The 18,766-nt window shown below is 38.8% G+C and overlaps 1 protein-coding gene across 1 annotated transcript; it reads left to right on the top strand.

The window, feature by feature from the left end:
- The first annotated feature begins 315 nt into the window (after positions 1 to 315).
- LOC308689165 (uncharacterized protein) lies at positions 316 to 4,005 on the top strand. The gene is made up of 4 exons (XM_081362741.1): positions 316 to 1,690; positions 1,824 to 1,892; positions 2,249 to 2,345; positions 3,022 to 4,005. The coding sequence occupies exons 1-4, from the start codon at positions 1,682 to 1,684 to the stop codon at positions 3,972 to 3,974; spliced, it is 1,128 nt and encodes a 375-aa protein (XP_081218867.1). The 5' UTR covers positions 316 to 1,681; the 3' UTR covers positions 3,975 to 4,005.
- Positions 4,006 to 18,766: the final 14,761 nt, after the last annotated feature.

The raw sequence follows: 18,766 nt of genomic DNA, 5'->3' as shown, positions 1-18,766 counted from the left end.
TTTAAAGGCGAAATACATTGGGGAAGCCGTGTTTATCATGCGTCTTATTAGGCGACGTAAAGAGGGACGACGTGTGTATCAGGCGTCTTATTAGGCGACGTACTGAGGGACGACGTGTGTATCAGGCGTCTTATTAGGCGACGTACTGAGGGACGACGTGTGTATCAGGCGTCTTATTAGGCGATGTGCCTGGTTCAGACGTTATGATTTTTTATACATTTCTCACGTACGCCGTCGCCACGTCGCCGTAAGGTATACGTTACTACTGTGACGCCGCCGTGACGTCGCCGCCGGTCTGTCGTCTGACGTCTCTATCAATAGGCCATTATCACGCTGATACGTAGTACTTCCGCATTCAGTTATCTTTGTGCACTGCCACTTCCGGTGAATCACTCATCACTCTGGCGAACCCACAATGGACGACCCTAAGTTTAGTTATACTGCATCCCTGGTAAATTTACCCAAAATAACTTTTTCTGACGTACATCGACTAACTGAACAACATTCCATCACAGCCCGCTCCAAAGTGGACAAGGGATACAGTTTCTTTTTCGAGAACTTCATCTACGATTATGAAGGTAAGTGGCTAACGTTACTAGCTAGCTAACATAACATTGCATTAGTATCGTTAGGTTAGCTTATCCTAACGTCAGTTTGGCGTCAGCTCAGATGTTCTTATGGTTATAAGGAGTTTAACGTACGTCAAACACAACTAAAGTAAGATTATTCACATTTAAATGAGGCTGAGTCAATACTACAGAGTCCGGGAAGTCATCACAATCCGTTCCCCCGTGGACACGGTTTATGAATTTGTGGGTACATATTTCAAAAACTGAAGGCACGGTTTACAAAATCTGAGAGCGCGGATTATAAACTCGTGGGTACGGTTTATTAATTCGTGGGCACGATCATTTGTTAAACCGAGGGAACAGTGAGAATTCGTGAGTAAGTTACGGTTTATAAACTGAGCGAAAGGATTGCAAAACCGTCGCCACGGATTGTTTTTTTTCTCTCCGACAGGTGACTTCCCGGGCTCCGTACTATTCACCCATTTCATTTGTATTCTGATAGGAAGAAAGAAGAATCCACAAATGCATTAATTATAGTTTTGTGTACCAGTGTCCAACATCATTGGCAGGGCGGTGGTTGTCAGGTCTAGGTGTTACAGGTCGATGAGGAAGAGAGAACAGCCCCATTATTTGAAGGTTTTTTTAGGAAGCTAAGGCATAATGGCAAGAAGTTTAACCCCTTCCACTGTTGCCTGTTTACATTAAGTCAGTCAACAGCCATGTGCAATAAATTGCTATCCCTTTGTGACATACGTACGGAATGCAAATATCAATATCATGATAATGTGACTTTGCATTTAAATTCTTTAATATCCTGTTTGTTGAATCCAACATGTTAATGGTGTAAGGGGTTAACTACTCTACTGCGGTTGCAGATTTCCTAGAATTTTTTGTTAATTGAAATGCTCTTTCTTAAATTTCTATATTATTCGCAACAAGATTTTCATTTTAGTTTAACTTTATCAACTAAAATTATTAGTGTTGTGTCTTTAATGTAGATTGTTTTCCAAGCTGATGCAGCCGAACTTCAAGAAACCTCATGCAGCTGTACAGCAGGCAAGGTTCTGTGCAACCATCTAGTGGCCTTGTTGTTCCAGAGTGCCCATTACAGCATGTTGCAGGTGAGGGCTGTGGTCTGGGATAATGTTTACATGGGCAGGTTGATTGGAGTGACACTGGTTCTAGGGGTCTACTTTTGATTGTTAACAAGCACATCCTCAATCCTGGTTTGCTGTTCTATCTCTTGTTCTGCAGTTGAGAGCTGTACCACCACCTGTGGCCTGCACAAGCTCTCTGCAAACATGGCATCGACCAAGGACAAAGGTAAGATTGTAGCCGCGCATTGCTGCACCGCATTGAATAGACTTCCAGTCTATTTTTCAGCTGTGGCATGAGCTGCTCCGCGTGCCACCCTTCGCTCCGCGAACAGTGTGTCCCAAACGTTACACCTGGGACACACTTTTCGTGGAGCGAAGAGTGGTGCACGCGGCGGCTGAAAAATAGACTGGAAGTCTAAAGCGGTGCAGTGCGAGGGGCTGCGCAGCTGTACGTCTGGCTACATTAACATGGGGGTGAATTGGAAGCGTTGCCACTCCACGTGGCTACCGCGAGCGGTGTGTTTACACCATTACAAGCAAGATACTATAACAATCATGGCTACTTGTTAATATCATTCCCAGGGGATCCATGCAGAGCCGGTTCAGGACTTGGTTGTTAGGAGACCAAAGCCATCTGCCAGGAGTGTATGCAAATCAACACTCTATCAAGCATACACAGGTAATGTAACTACTGTAACTAATAGCATACTGTTGGCTGCCGTATAATACATAATTGTATCTTGCCACTTTTATACACATAGATTATGTAAGGAATAATTGACGACAGGCCGTTGAATTATTAGAAAAATAATGCACACTCAAGGTGGTAATGCGGTCACGACGCGAAGCGGAGTGGCCGTTCACCTCGGGTGTGCATTATTTTTCTAATAATTCAACGGTCTGAAGTCAATTATTCCGCTTATACTACAGTTATCACACCTCGAAACATTGTTCACATTATGTATTTCAAGATGTTTGTAAAGTTGTTGTTATTAAAACGCTCTTGTATGTAGGACTAATTTCTTACGCATGTATGCCTCCGTTGCTAATACCAAAACGTCATTTTAGAGTTAGTAACGGAGGTTTGAGCCACTGATAGCAGACTAATGCTGGGGACACATGACTAGCTGACACATTCTCTGACTGTTTTCATCGACTGCAGCAGATTTTAAACACCGACTTTGAACACAGACTGAACGCGCTGAACACGCGTTTGGGCATGATCAGTCATAAGTATCAAATATCATATATGTGCGCAGGTTTGTAATTCCCTACAGACCAAGTCTAAACAAAGTACAAGCTGCAAGAGATGTGTAGATAATTTAACTCTTACTGTTTTTAATTTTACGTTTCAGGATCCCTCCCTGACCCGCAAGTGTTGTCTCTTGGGAAAGGACTGAAAAACCTCAGGCCGCAACCACTAATATCCTCAGTGCTGCTTGGCTTGTCTCAACTCTCCATGGTCGACTCCAGGTTCGGACCTGTGCCGCGAGGTTCACCCCTGTCCTACCAGTGTCCTCCTGTGGTCAAACACGGAAATTATGTCCAACACCCAGATACACCAACATTCCCTAAACTGCCTTTAGAGGGGTCAACATTTCCCACTACTTTTCCAAACTTTGACCCAAACTCCCAACAGTTTCTCCATTTGGACAGCTTAACTGTGACGCACGAGATGGCAGCTGAGAGAGAGGAGCAGACACGTGAGCAGTCTGAGTGCCCATTATGGCAAGCCTTACGCAAGCCTAGAGTGACAGCTAGTAAGTTCTATGAGGTTAGCCATGTGAAAGGGCCTTCTTCTGGCCAGACCCTGGCAGGGCGGATACTTAAGGGAGTAGGCCAAACTCCCGCCATGAAGCGGGGCCTTGAACGTGAGCCACAGGTGCTGGAACAATATTCAAAACATTTTAATGTAAATGTCTCACGCTGTGGATTTGTTATCCATCCTGATGCTCCTCACCTCGGGGCTAGCCCTGATGCAAGGGTATATGACCCTAGTGCAGTTCCCTGTTTTGGGCTTGCTGAAGTTAAATGCCCAGACATCTCTAGCATTTCTGAGGCAGGACATGTAAAAATGGTGAATGGTCAGGCAAAACTGAAGCAGAATCATAAATACCACTGGCAGGTTCAAGGTCAATTGGCAGTAACTGGATTGAGTTGGTGCGATTTTATAACAGACACTGAGGGAGACTTCACCGTTGAAAGAGTCTGGAGGGATGATGAAATGATCAAAGAGATGAAAAAAAAGGTGGACCTGTATTTCTTTGGCACGTATATGAATGTGTATCTTCAACAGAAAGTGAAATGAATTGAATGAATAAAGGATTTTATTAATTTCCTTTTTCTGAGTACATTATTTACAACATTATTATATATTTACATCATTTTGAATACTTTCAGGACAGACTGACCTGAATTGATTATAGATGAATGACTTCTCATTCAACTAAATACATCTCATTCAATTATATACATCTCATTTAATTATATACGTCTCATTCAATTATAAAAAAAAAAAAAAAAAAAAAATATATATACAATGTTTTCAGTATACAGTTAAATGCATGTGATCGGGGGAAACACTATTCAACAGGGATGTAGCCTTTTAAATCAAGTGGTCCCTGGAAGTTGGTCATCACACAGCAGACGGTCCACAGCTGGTTGACTGTCCCAGACAAGGTTAGAGGGACAGTATGTTGCCAGATGCGGTATTCCTTGACTCTGCGTATTGCCCTTTCCACGAGGATTCGAAGTCGGGCGATTGCTTGTGTTTTTAGAGCATCCTCTTTGGTGAACTGCGCTGTGGTTAGAGATGAAATAAGTTAATTTCTATTATTTCAGTGAGTGCCTCAGCACTTTATAAACATTTGTCTGCACATCTTAATGATTATCATTTTGGTCACAGTTTTAATTTGAAATGTTCATTCTTTTCATGCCTACCTGTCATCTTGAAGGGTGGTATAATCAGCGTTGCCCCACGGTCAGCTAGCAGCTTCTCGATGGTGAAACCCTTGTCTGCCATGCAGCCATCTCCTGGCTCCAGTAAGTCGAGCAGTCCACTTCGTTCAGTCAGCTCTCGGTCAGAGATGGAGCCGGTGAAGAGACTTGACACAAAAGTCACAGCACTACATGGGGCAATTCCAATTAATCCCTTCAAGGTTGTCGTGTTTTTGTACGATGAGAAAACCTCTGACTGGAGAGTGAGGGATGATGGATTCTGGCATCGCACCTCGGTGCAGTCGATGATTACCCGAACATCTGGACTGTACTGCACAAATTTGCTTGGCATGGTGTTCTTGACTTGCTGTTTACTCATCCAGATGGGAAGGGAGCCAAGGAGCAGGTAAAGGTAGTTGGCCCACGTTATAACAACACGGGAGACAGTGGACACACTGACCTGAAACATGTCAGCCAGCACCTTCTCTTGCAGGCCTGCAGCAACTCGGCAGCAGAAAAGAAAAAACTCATCAACCAGTTGCAGTCTACGCGTTGGACTGGGAGAAAGGGGTTCAAATGTCTGTCCCTTTTTCTGAGCTTTTGACCAATAAACCACCATGGAGGCAGATGGTTGAATAGCCTCCCAGAAGTCACAAAAAACATATCTTGAAGTGAATCTTGTGTAAAAAAGGATGTCCTTGTCTGAGACACAGAATCGGTGAAACAGCACTTGACTCACTTTCAGCTGTGACAGCTCTGTTGTCAGCTCCTTGATTTCATCTTCCAATTGCTGTATGCGTGCAGCAGCAGCATCCAGTGCACCTGTATGAGATAAGAGAAAACATTTATTTATTTTGTCTTTGACTTGCATATTGGAAGTAGTTTGGACCTCTAACGCAACATGAAATAGCTTTTTATAGCTCATTATACACCTTTACGTTTAACCCTTGTGTGGTGTTCATATTTTTGTTATTCAGCCAGTGTTCGTGGGTCTGGTGGACCCACTTAATGTTTGGGTTTTTAATTCAACATAAAAAATTTATGTTAAAATACTCAACAGATGTTTACTTCATCCCAATTACAAGCAATATAAACTGCATATATGGTTAATATTTTCTCTTTACCTTTGTTAGATCACATTTAAGAATTACAACTCTGTGCGGGAACGGCAGGGAAACACAAAATTCACTCTTGCACTCACACACTCTCATTCGCGCGCGCGCACGCACACTCACACTCGCTTGGATATGTGGTTTACGGGGACTTTCCATAGGCGTTATGATTTTTCTAATGTACAAACTGTATAATCTACCCCCCTACACTAACCCTACCAATCACAGAAAACTTTTTGGCCTTTTTTGAATTTCAAAACACACAATTTAGTATGTGTTTTTTAAGCCGTTTGGTTTATGAGGACACAGATGTCCTCATAAACCACATTTCAGAACACAAGCAAGGCGGCAAACAATGACATACCTGGTTTAGGAGCAGAACTATAATCATGTTCAGTCATCACCACCGCAGCTGCGACCTCCTCCATCGCCTCTTCCTCACATGGCAGGGACTGCTCCAGAGGAAGGGCTGGGCAAACGTCATGGCCTAAGCGAGTTGATGCTCTTTTATAAGCGGACTCCCTTCTTGGCAGTCCCCAGTTGTTCCACTGGAAACGGGAGGGCACAGACCCGATTTTCAGACGCTTGATGCGACCCCGTTTGGTAAAGTTAGCCATGTCAGCTAACGCTAGCCTGCTAACGTTCGTGTAGTAGTCTGATTCACTAAAGTGCCGGCTACAAACAAACGTGCTACCTTGTTTTATTTTAAAGTTTGGCCCTTCATCCCGGCGAACCGCTTTAATCCACATCTTCCTTAGACTCAATTCAGTCGGGAATCCATGAAAACTTAAGTAGGGTTGGCGTTGTTTGTTAGATTTACAAAGTGGAACAGAGCAGTGACATCTAGCCTTCGTTTCAGCCATTGTAGAACTGCGCCGGAAGTGGATATGCACAAAGTTGACAAACCCCGCCCATGAAACCCGGAAGCGTGATAATCCCCTATCCCATTCAAAAATAGACACGGACTGACGGCGACGGAAGGGTAGACTGCTCCTTCGCCTTCTTCAGGGTAGACTTAGAAAAGGCATTATCCACTCGTCATACTTGGAGCAACCAGGACTTCTCTCGTGTGTTTTTCTGGAAACGTGGAGGAGAAAAGAGAAACCAACAGAGTTCGTGTCAAAATGCTGATCGGATGTTGAGCCTGTTCCTGTGACTGTTGGAGAAAGGACTGGACAGAAACATTAACATCAAGGTATCCTTTATTTTGTTTGCTCGCTGACGAGTGAAGCGGCCATTGAGTTTTGGGCCACAACGGACGCAAGCACCGCATCAGGCCTGCTACGGTATTTTAGTTTATAATAATTTTGGTTGCCGGCTTTATATTGCATTAAGGTGTGTGTGGGCCCACAAAGTATGTTGGTTTAAGTGATTTTGAAGTTGGTACATTGAGGTTTTCTGAATTAATCCATTTGAGGGTTAATAGTGTTTAAATTGTTGTCTGTGCATTTATATGTACAGTATTGACAGTATTTTTCTTTAGAAAAGAGGGACATTTTATGTTGAAGGTTTAAAAAAGAACAATCATATCCTTATTTCATTTTCTTATTTTGTGGAAGATAATAATTTCTTTATTGAGTAAATAATTGAGATATATTTTTCTAAAACTTTGTGCCGTGTTACTTTATTACTTACCTGGAAATAGGTTATCATTTTATTCTGAGAAAGACATACAGACACTTATGGTTTAAAAATCTTTATTAAAACTATAACTTAAGAAACGTGAATTCATAGGTAGGTTAGAAAAACATTTCATGTGTATACTTTAAAAGAGAGATCCAAGATAACATTTAAAACTGAGTTAATCAGGGTTAACACACATTTGATAAAAACCATAATAGAACCCAAAAGCTCTGCCCTCATCAATATACATACTGAGGGGAGCGCTACAAGTGCCATGGACCATGTTGTCATTAGTTGCCCATTAACTTTTCATGGTAGTAACAGAGAAAGACCCAGTTAAGATTATCCAATATAATGTATTGCCTATAGGCTACTTTGTTCATTTTTACCATGATTTCATAATAGACACACGAGTCGTCAATGCTGAAATAGCTACTGTCACAATTTACATTCTTACTCTTGTGCCAAGCACGCGCAACCTGCCAGCTGGCATATATAAGCTGGGTTCTGTGACTACCGCGCGCAGAGACGGTTTTCTAGACTAGACAACTGGACATCCGGACATCCCATACTGCTAGTTTTTCAGAGGTAAAGTATTTTTATTTATTTTTTAAAGTAAATTACTTTTAAAACGTATGAACCCATTAGGTAAATGGTATTTAACATTGAAGAAAGTAAAATAAGATATAGGCTAATACAGCCAACTAACGTTATACTCAGTAAGTTAACCAGATGAATGAGAGTCAAAGTCCCTACACTCTAAGAAATAAATCCGTAAAATAACAGAAAAAGTACTGGCAGCTCATTACCCGGACTTTGTCCCGTAATTAAAAAACGGAAATATTCTGTTAATTCACAGTGTGCCCACAGTAAATAAAACAGAAATCTTCTGTTATTTAATGGTGTATCTATAGTAAAAAAAAAAAAAACACTGTACTGTACTTTTCAGTAAAAATAAAACTTTAGGCAATATACCTACAGCAAATAGACATTTTACTTTTCTGTTAGTTAACAGTGTACCTATAATGATAATAACTTTTGGTTGAAAACATTCTAAACAGAAATATAGACCCATTTCCCTGGAGGTGAGGGGTTGACCTTCTAAAGCTCTTGGTGTCATTTTGGAGATGTAATGCAATACGGAGGGCTTGTTCAGACAGTTTGGTCATAGACACAGTGATATTTTGTTCTCTAAGCTGAAATAAATGCTCATTTTTTATTATTTATTCATATCCAATATTTTGTCAAACCACTGTTGTATTAAACAGTAAAGTAGTGTAGATAAAACAACAACATTAGGACATCTCTCAAAAAATCATTTTTTTTTAATCATTGATTTAGATTGTCTCTAGTTTGGGTCAAAATGACCAATTTCACAGTTTAACATAACTGAAACACGCATAAACATTATCTTTTAAGAATGATACTTGACGTCATAGTTGACATATAAATTAAAAAAAATAATTGACCCTGTTGTCCAGAATAGCAATGAAACAAACCTAAACTAGTTCAGGAACAGAGTGCAGATTAAGCGAGAAAAAGTGATACATGCATTCTACAGCTACTGTGTGAAAAATAATCAATATGCTGCCAAAAAACATGTTTGTACTATAAAAGTTTGTTGTATCACAGTAAATGAACTGAACTATTAAGAACGAAACACAATTTAACAATTCCATCGTTTTGAGTGCCTAGTTGGTGATGGGAGTACAATAGCATGCCTGTTGAGACTGAGACACACAAACACACCATACTCCTTTCTGTCCGTTCCAGATGCTACTTCTATGGCTGTAAAACAAAAACAAAATATTAATTAGAAAATGGATCTTGCTGAGGTGCTTTAAAGGGATACTCCACCGTTTTTTTCATATTAAACTGTTATTCCCTTAACTAATACGATTTGATACATACCTTTCTCGTCTCAATGCGTGCACTCAATCGCTCTGGCGCGCGGCGAACAGAGATTTGGTACCTATTGAATGAACTGGGCTAAGCTAAGTGCTATCAAAGTGTCGCCGTGCGCCAGAGCGATTGAGTGCACGCACTGAGACGAGAGAGGTATGTATCAACTCGTCTTATTTAAGGGAATAACATAAATGGCATCTCACTTCCTCCTTATCTATGAATTTTGTTAAATTAAGCCAAGCCTTTCACTGCATCGCACATTCAGCCATCCTAGCAAACAACCAGCTGACCAAATGAGAAATGAAGCAAGCAAGGGTGTAAGGACAGCCTGCATGATAGAAGGAAAATGTGCGAGTGAGTGAGAGTGTGAGTGTGAGTGTGTGATGGGTAGGTTTAGGGGTCGGGCATCAGTCTTTCCTCCTCCTCTCTCTCTGCTGTTATTTCCTGCCTGCAGGTAACATTACCTGGTAGAGAGGAGTGGCCAGTTTGTCTCAGCCAGCAGCTGAGTTTACAGAGTTGTGCCAAATGTACAAGATTTCAACAGAATAAGACAGTGTGAGTAACAAAGGAGTTTGTGTAATGACCTTTAAATCTTCCAAGGATTCTGGAAGTCACTCAGGTCCGACAGGAATCGAAGTAGTTTTGGTGGAATGTTGTACTGTTTTGTGCCCTTTTTTCTGCTTTAGACCCACGTTCTGGATTGATACCCAGCAGGCTCCTGTGGCAACACAAAAAAATGTATCATGTCACTTTGGCATGGCATTGCAAAACTAAATATACAATAAAATGGACAAAGAACTTTGTCAAAACATAGGCCTACCTCTGGATAAATTCCAGAGTCAGGGCTTCTCCCTTGGGGTACATGATGTTCAGCATGTAGAAGAGACTGTATAATAATAATAATAAATATAGCTGCGAGCAGCGATTACGGACCCAAGCCGGTGGCACCGCAACCCCAGGCACCGGTGGTGGCGGTACCGCCGGAACATATATATATATTTATATGTATATATGTATATATGTATATATATATATATATATATATATATATATATATATATATATATATATATATATATATATATATGTATATGTGTGTGTGTGTGTGTGTGTGTGTTTTTAGGAGAAGTCTCTTCTGCTCACCAAGGCTGCATTTATTTGATTAAAAATACAAACAAAAACAGTAATATTGTGAAATATTATTCCAATTTAAAACAGCTGTTTTCTATTTTAAAATATTTTACACTGTAATTAATTTATGTGATCAAAGTTGAGTTTTCAGCATCATTACTCCCGTCTTCAGAGTCACATGATCCTTCAGAAATCATTCTAAGATGATGATTGATGGTCAATAAATATTATTATTTTCAATGTTGAAAACAGTTGTGTACAGATTTTTTTTCAAAATGCGCTGATGAATGTAAAGTTCAAAAGAACAGCATTTATTTAAAATAAAATTTGTTTTAACATTATAAATGTCTGTACTGTAACTTTTGATCAGTTTAACTCCTTCTCGATGAATAAAAGTATTGATTTATTTGATTTCTTTCACCCAAAAATAAAATTTTAATTATTACTAACCCAAAACTTTTGAGCGGTAGTGTTTAATGTTACAAAAGCTTTAGATTTCAGATAAATGCTGTTCTTTTGAACTTTCTATTCATCAAAGACTGTACACAACTGTTTTCGACATTTAAAATAATCATGAATGTTTCTTGAGCATCAATCATCATATTAGAATAATTTCTGAAGGATCATGTGACAGTGACGACTGGAGTAATGATGCTGAAAACTCAGCTTTGATCACAGGAATAAATAACAGTTTAAAATATATTAAAATAGAAAGCAGATGTTTTAAATTGGAATACTATTTTACAATATTACTGTTTTTGTTTGTATTTTTAATCAAATAAATGCAGCCATGGTGAGCAGAAGAAACTTTGCTTAAAAACATTAAAAATCTTACTGACCCCAAACTTTTGAACAGTAGTGTATATATATTATATAAAAATGTAAGGGACAAGACACAGATAATTTTACTTGCCTGACCTGATTAAAACAATGAAAAAACTTAAATGAAAAAATAACTTGGGAATCACTAAAACGACTGAATTAATCTGATTTTATGATAGAGTCAAAATATTCTACAACAAATTCTTTAAATTCAACGATGTTGAGAACGGAACAAGAATAAAAAAAGAACTATAAACAAGCTGAAACTAAATAAAATAAAAATGAAAACGAAATTAAGCAGTGTTGGGCTCACACAACTCTCTCATTAGAATCAAAATGTTTCAACATTTGCGATGAATTTGGATGCTAAACTATCCTTTATCATAGGCTTTGTACTTCATTCACTTTCCAATATCGACGGAAAAAATCATCCTATTCCAATAGAGTCTGGCTGCAGACCTGCACTTGCACTCTCAGACTTGCACTCTCAGACACCAGCGCTTCCTCTGCCTGTGACGTCACTCGCAATCGACACAAATTAACCGGAAATATGTTTCCAACAGTAAATATGTTATATTATTTATTTTTTCAGGAAATAAAAAAAAACGGCATTTTTTTTAAGTTATTAAACATTGTATCGTTAAAGTTTGTATTATACCTTATATTGCTATCATATACTGTTGTGTCCCAACATTAACACAACATTTCCCCAAAATCATGTTTAATCGGAGATACTAGATTTATGACTTGGGAGCAGGGAGATACGAGGTTACGCTGTCATTGATAAGAGTGGTACGGACACTGAAGTCGCTGCTGCCGGTGTTCTGACGGAACGACTGGCAGTGTTCATCAAAGTCTGCGGGCGCGTTGAGCCTTTTGACAAGAGAAGGCTTAAAGAGCTATTCAAATCTAATGATTGTGGTTACATACATCTTCCTAAACTCCATTTTAAACGTTTAAGAGATATGAGTGATGCAATACCAAAATACTAGGCTGTCTAGGCGGAAATTAGCCTAATCTGCACGCAAACTTGCCTTCGTGGCTCACGGGCTTCCTTCTGCACCGAAGCATTACAGTTATCGATTTTAACAAAACATGCCTACTCAAATGTATCTAACCTACCTATTTTCACTCGTTATTGTCTAAAAAACATACAGAATTATCCAAAGATAGGCTTACTTAGCGCCAGTAACTTAGGCAGACCTTTTTTCTCCCATAAATTAAAACCTTGCTACTTGGGGTATTTTACATGCACAGTGCCAACTTCCAGTCAGTAAAATAATAATAAAAACAATAATTTAATGCTGGTATCCAAAACATTTAATTCAATTCATTATATTAGATACCTTTTAAAACTTCAATGTACACGTGTAATAAGTAGACAATTAAAATACATCAATAACTGATATCATAGTTTAACACAGATAAAATCAGAGTCAAGTCTTGCTTTACGTGTTGCTCGATGAGGATTTCTTAATCGCTGCGACTTTCAATCCTGAGGAGACAAAATGCCGCGGAGTGAAGAAGAGGTGGAGTTATGAGGATTCTCAGACAGTTGAAGTGTCCAATGGAGTTAAGAGATTTGCTCTCTAACTATTTTCAACACTTTAGATTGGTTAATAATTTGTGAAAATAACAGAACGTGGGGACTGACCAATAACATCGATTTGTGAAAAAATATTAAATTGACAAACTTTGAACATACGAGGTTTCCGCCAGACAGCGACCATATATATATATATATATATATATATATATATATATATATATATATATATATATATATATATATATATATATATATATATATTTATATATATATATATATATTTATGGTATATACTAACAGAAACGATTTTTGAACGACATTGGGAGCTGTTCTCAATCCGACACAAACCACACTATGCGTCGATTGCAAGTGACGTCACTTGCAGAGGAAGCGCTGGTGTCTGAGCGTGCAGGTCTGAGAGTGCAAGTGCAGGTCTGCAGCCAGCCAGACCCTTCTCTCCTATTCACACGCGCAAAAATAAACATCACAGTGGAGCGGTGCTTACCAATAGCACTGTAGTACTGACTATTTAAACAGAGCATTGTAAATTTTATATGTTAGGTTGACTATTTTATTATTATACTACAGGGCCGTTGAATGCTTGACTTTATTTATTTATTGTTTAGACTAAACAACCATTCTGGCAGTTTTTAAACTTAAACTTCATTCTTAAATTGAAAAAAAAAGAATAAAATGAGTTAAGTTCTGATATTTGTATACTTTTATATAGTAATAAATGGTGTATAATTACATTTTTAGAATAAATGAGACTTTTAACATTTCCTTGTTTGACATTACTTTAATCCCTCACCATAGCAAAACCGTTTGAGATATTTATTATCCGTTCACAATTTAGCATCATTAATATATTTTTATCATGTTGAAAAAGTTTGTTGGGAATAAAATAAACCACTTAGATAAAGGTGGCTAAAAATTAAGAGGCTGATTTTGCAAAAAAATCCACATTCAGACCAAAATATCTGACTTCCTGATGGTCAGAGCTAATGACTTTAAATTAGAAAGTTGTCCGGGTCGATGAGATCAATATATGAACTGAGTTTTTTTTACTGTAGTTAAAACTAACCCCCCCACTTTTGTCAAAAGCATGTTGAAAGTGACACACTTCCTGCTGCCAGTTGGTGGCGCTATAAACTTTGACTCACAATAGTTACATCCATCTGATCGGCCTCTTACCACGAACACACTGCTGAAGTTTCATCAAGATCAGTTAATGTATGCAGAAGTTATTACACTTCGTGATTCTCTTTTCTCGCCATAAATTCGATTCCTCGCCACAGCCAAACCGTTCGAGATATCAAAAATCCGTTCGCAATTTAGCATCCTCAAAGTCTTGACTACATGCACACCGAGTTTGGAGGGGATACGGTGAATTTTCTAGGAGGAGTATTTCACATTCCACAGCAAGCGTTTTCCAAACAACCCATAATAGCCGACTTCCTGTTGGGCTGGCGTGAAACTGGACAGAGGGAAAGTTGTTCGGCCTGATGAGATCTATATGTGTTCCGAGTTTCATATTAATTCATGCAAGCGTGTTTGATATATGGACCAAGTTTTGAGACCCCGTTCAAGGGGGCGCTGTTGAGCCCCCCTGCCACGCCCGTTTCTGAAACTTTTCACATGTCTACTGGCTAATAAGTGTGATGTGTCTGTCGAGTTTCATCCAATTTCAAGCATGCTAAGAGTCTCAAACGCATCCGAAAAGAATATTAAAGTTTGATGTGTTGCCACAGCAACAGTGTCTAAGATATCAATAATCCTTTCACAGGTCTACATCTGCCGTGTATTTTCATTATACACATAAAGTTTGAAGCAAATCGGGTAAAAATAAGAGGGTGACTTCAAAGCATTTTGAAAGTGACACACTTCCTGCTGCCAGTTGGTGGCGCTATAACTTTGACTCACAATAGTCACATCTGTGCGATCGGCCTCTTACAACGAACACACTGCTGAAGTTTCATCAAGATCAGTTAATGTATGCAGAAGTTATAACACACTTCCTGTTTCATTTTTTCGCCATAAATTCGTTTCCTCGCCACGGCCAAACCGTTCGAGATATCAAAAATCCGTCCGCAATTTAGCATCCTCAATGTCTTGACTTCATGCACACCGAGTTTGGAGGCGAATCGATGAATTCCCTAGGAGGAGTACATTAAATTCCACAGCATGCGTTTCCAAACAACCCTAAATAGCCGACTTCCTGTTGGGCTGGCGTAAAACTTAGAGCACGAAAGTTGTTCGGCCCGATGAGATCTATATGTGTACCGAGTTTCATATTATTACATGCAAGCGTGTTTGATTTATGGACACGTGTTCGGATCCCGTTCCAGGGGGCGCTGTTGAGCCCCCCTGCCACGCCCGGGTACCAGCCTCAGCCCGGCCCTGATGGCCGCGGGTTCTGACCTGTGTGCAAAGTTTCAAGAGTTTTCGAGCATGTTAAGGGCCCCAAAAATGGCCGAAAGGTTGACAAAATAATAATAATAATAATAATAATAAATATAGCTGCGAGCAGCGATTACAGGCCCAAGCCGGTGGCACCGCAACCCCGGTGCCTTTAGTTACCTAAAGGCACCGGGGTGGCGGTACCGCCGGCTTTGGCCCTCCATCCAATATATATATATTATTGTTCAAAAGTTTGGGGTCAGTAAGATTTTTAATGTTTTTAGGAGAAGTCTCTTCTGCTCACCAAGGCTGCATTTATTGATTAAAAATACAAACAAAAACAGTAATATTGTGAAATATTATTCCAATTTAAAACAGCTGTTTTCAATTTTTAAATATTTTACATAGTAATTCATTTCTGTGATCAAAGTTGAGTTTTCAGCATCATTACTCCAGTCTTCAGTTTCACATGATCCTTCAGAAATCATACTAATATGATGATTGATGCTCAATAAATATTCATTATTATTTTCAATGTTGAAAACAGTTGTGTACAGATTTTTTTTTTTCCAAAATGCTTTGATGAATGTAAAGTTCAAAGGAACAGCATATATTTCAAATATATATATTTTTAACATTATAAATGTCTTTACTGTAACTGTTGATCAGTTTAACTCATCCTTCATAAATAAAAGTACTGATTTATTTTATTTATTTCCCCAAAAAATAAAATTTTAATTATTACTAACCCAAAACTTTTCAGCGGTAGTGTTTAACGTTACAAAAGCTTTAGATTTCAGATAAATGCTGTTCTTTTGAACTTTCTATTCATCAAAGACTGTACACAACTGTTTTCGACATTTAAAATAATAATGAATGTTTCTTGAGTATCAATCATCATATTAGAATAATTTCTGAAGGATCATGTGACAGTGACGACTGGAGTAATGATGCTGAAAACTCAGCTTTGATCACAGGAATAAATAACAGTTTAAAATATATTAAAATAGAAAGCAGCTGTTTTAAATTGGAATAATATTTTACAATATTACTGTTTTTGTTTGTATTTTTAATCAAATAAATGCAGCCTTGGTGAGCAGAAGAAACTTCTCTGTTATGTGCGCGCCACAGACTGCACGCACGTCCGCTTAGAGTTCCGCCTTTTGCCTTCCGTCAATATTACGTTATTAGAAAAATATTTTTTTAGAGAATCGATTTTTGGACATTTGTGAATCGATTCAGAATCGTCCACGTCCGCATCGCGATGCATCTAAGAATAATTTTTTTCTCCCACCCCTAGATTTCATACAACAGGTTAATAAACAGTTACAATTAAGTCACTTACATTTTAGATGCAATGTTGACTGTTTTTGTTCTGTTTCAGCAGCGAAAATTGTTAAACAAAGATCACGGCAGAACCATCACGCATCACGTGTTTTCTCATAACTGAACGATTCAGCATTTTTAACGAATCGGTTGACTCAAAGATTGAATGATCAATCCATAAACATCTGTCTTAATCATGATCGACTCATTCGAACAAATCGTTTGAACGAATGAATCAATGACTCGCTTATTAAGATGGATGCCTGGCGACACCTAATGGCGGTTTAGTGTTGTTTAAAAGCATCATTCTTTCCCACATGTGTGTGATTTGTGTGTGCAACATTATCATTATTTTTCTTACACTATTATATTAGCGATTTAAAAGCACCCACTCGTGTCACACGTCGATTAACCGGTGGGAAAATATCCTCAGACACATACCTAATAAATGTATATTTAAATACAATATTGGCCTACCTGGTAAAAAGTTTTATATACTATTTTGATGTCCTTTTGGACACAAGAGGGCAGTATAGCCCTTTGTTTGCTTTTTTGTTGAACCAAATAGCACTAAATAGCCTGTTTTAACTTTTTCATTCTTCTTGAATTGCAAAAACAGAATAAAATGGGTTTAGTTGTGATATTTGTATACTTTTATATAGAAATAAATGGTATATAATTACATTTTTAGAAGATTTTTAGTGTTTCCTTTTTGGACATTATTTAATCCCTCGCCATAGCAAAACCGTTTGAGAAATTTATTATCCATTCACAATTTAGCATATTTAATGTAGTTTCATCATGTTGAAAAAGTTTGGTACGAATAAAATAAATAGTTTAAGAGGAGTGGCTAAAAATTCAGAGGCTGATTTTGCAAAAAAATTCACATTCAGACCAAAATATCTGACTTCCTGATGGCCAGAGCTATTGAATGTAAATTAGAAAGTTGTCCGGCTTGATGAGAACAATATACAAACTATTTTTTCTTTACTGTAGTTAAAACTAACCCCCCTACTTTTGTCAAAAGCATGTTGAAAGTGACACACTTCCTGCTGCCAGTTGGTGGCGCTATAACTTTGACTCACAATAGCTACATCCATCTGATCGGCCTCTTACCACGAACACACTGCTGAAGTTTCATCAAGATCAGTTAATGTATGCAGAAGTTATTCCACTTCCGTGTTTCTCTTTTCTCGCCATAAATTCGATTCCTCGCCACAGCCAAACCGTTCGAGATATCAAAAATCCATCCGCAATTTAGCATCCTCAAAGTCTTGACTACATGCACACCGAGTTTGAAGGGGACACGGTGAATTTTCTAGGAGGAGTATTTCACATTCCACAGCAAGCGTTTTCCAAACAACCCATAATAGCCGACTTCCTGTTGGGCTGGCGTAAAACTTGACCGGGGTAAAGTTGTTCGGCCCGATGAGATCTATATGTGTACCGAGTTTCATATTAATTCATGCGAGCGTGTTTGATATATGGATCAAGTTTTAGAACCCCGTTCAAGGGGGCGCTGTTGAGCCCCCCAGCCACGCCCGGGTACCAGCTTCAGCCCGGCCCTGATGGCCGTGGGTTCTGACCTGTGTGCAAAGTTTCAAGAGTTTTTGAGCACGTTAAGGACCCCAAAAGCCCCTGAAACCTTGATTAACAATATAAAAGCAATAGTCAAATCCCCCCCTCCCCTCACCTCACACACACACAGACACAGAGAGAGGGAGAGAAAATTCTTCAGAAAATCCACATTCAAACCAAAATATCTCTCTTCCTGTTGGTCGGAGATGGTTCATGTAAATTAGAAAGTTGTCCGTCTTGATGAGAACAATACACATACCAAGTTTTGTTGCTGTTGATAAAACTAACCCCCCCACTTATGACTAAAGGTGGCGCTACTGAGCCCCTCACCACGCCCGTTTCTGAAACTTTGCACATGGCTACTGGATAATAAATGTGATGTGTCTGTCGAGTTTCATGCAATTCCAAGTATGTTAAGAGTCTCAAAAGCATAAAAAAAGAATATTAAAGTTTGATGCGTTGCCACGGCAACAGTATCTAAGATATCAATAATCCTTTCACAGGTTTACATCTGCCGTGTGTCTACATTGTACACATAAAGTTTGAAGCAAATCGGGTAAAAATAAGACAGTGATTTCAAAGCATTTTAATAGTGATGTACTTCCTGCTGCCTGTTGGTGGCGCTATAACTTTGACTCACAATAGTCACATCTGTGCGATCGGCCTCTTACAACGAACACACTGCTGAAGTTTCATCAAGATCAGTTAATGTATGCA

This window comes from Scardinius erythrophthalmus (assembly GCF_964197995.2).
Source record: "Scardinius erythrophthalmus genome assembly, chromosome: 4".
NCBI lineage: Eukaryota > Metazoa > Chordata > Actinopteri > Cypriniformes > Leuciscidae > Scardinius > Scardinius erythrophthalmus.
Note: the sequence above shows the minus strand (reverse complement) of the source record. Positions and strands in the feature narration are given on the sequence as shown.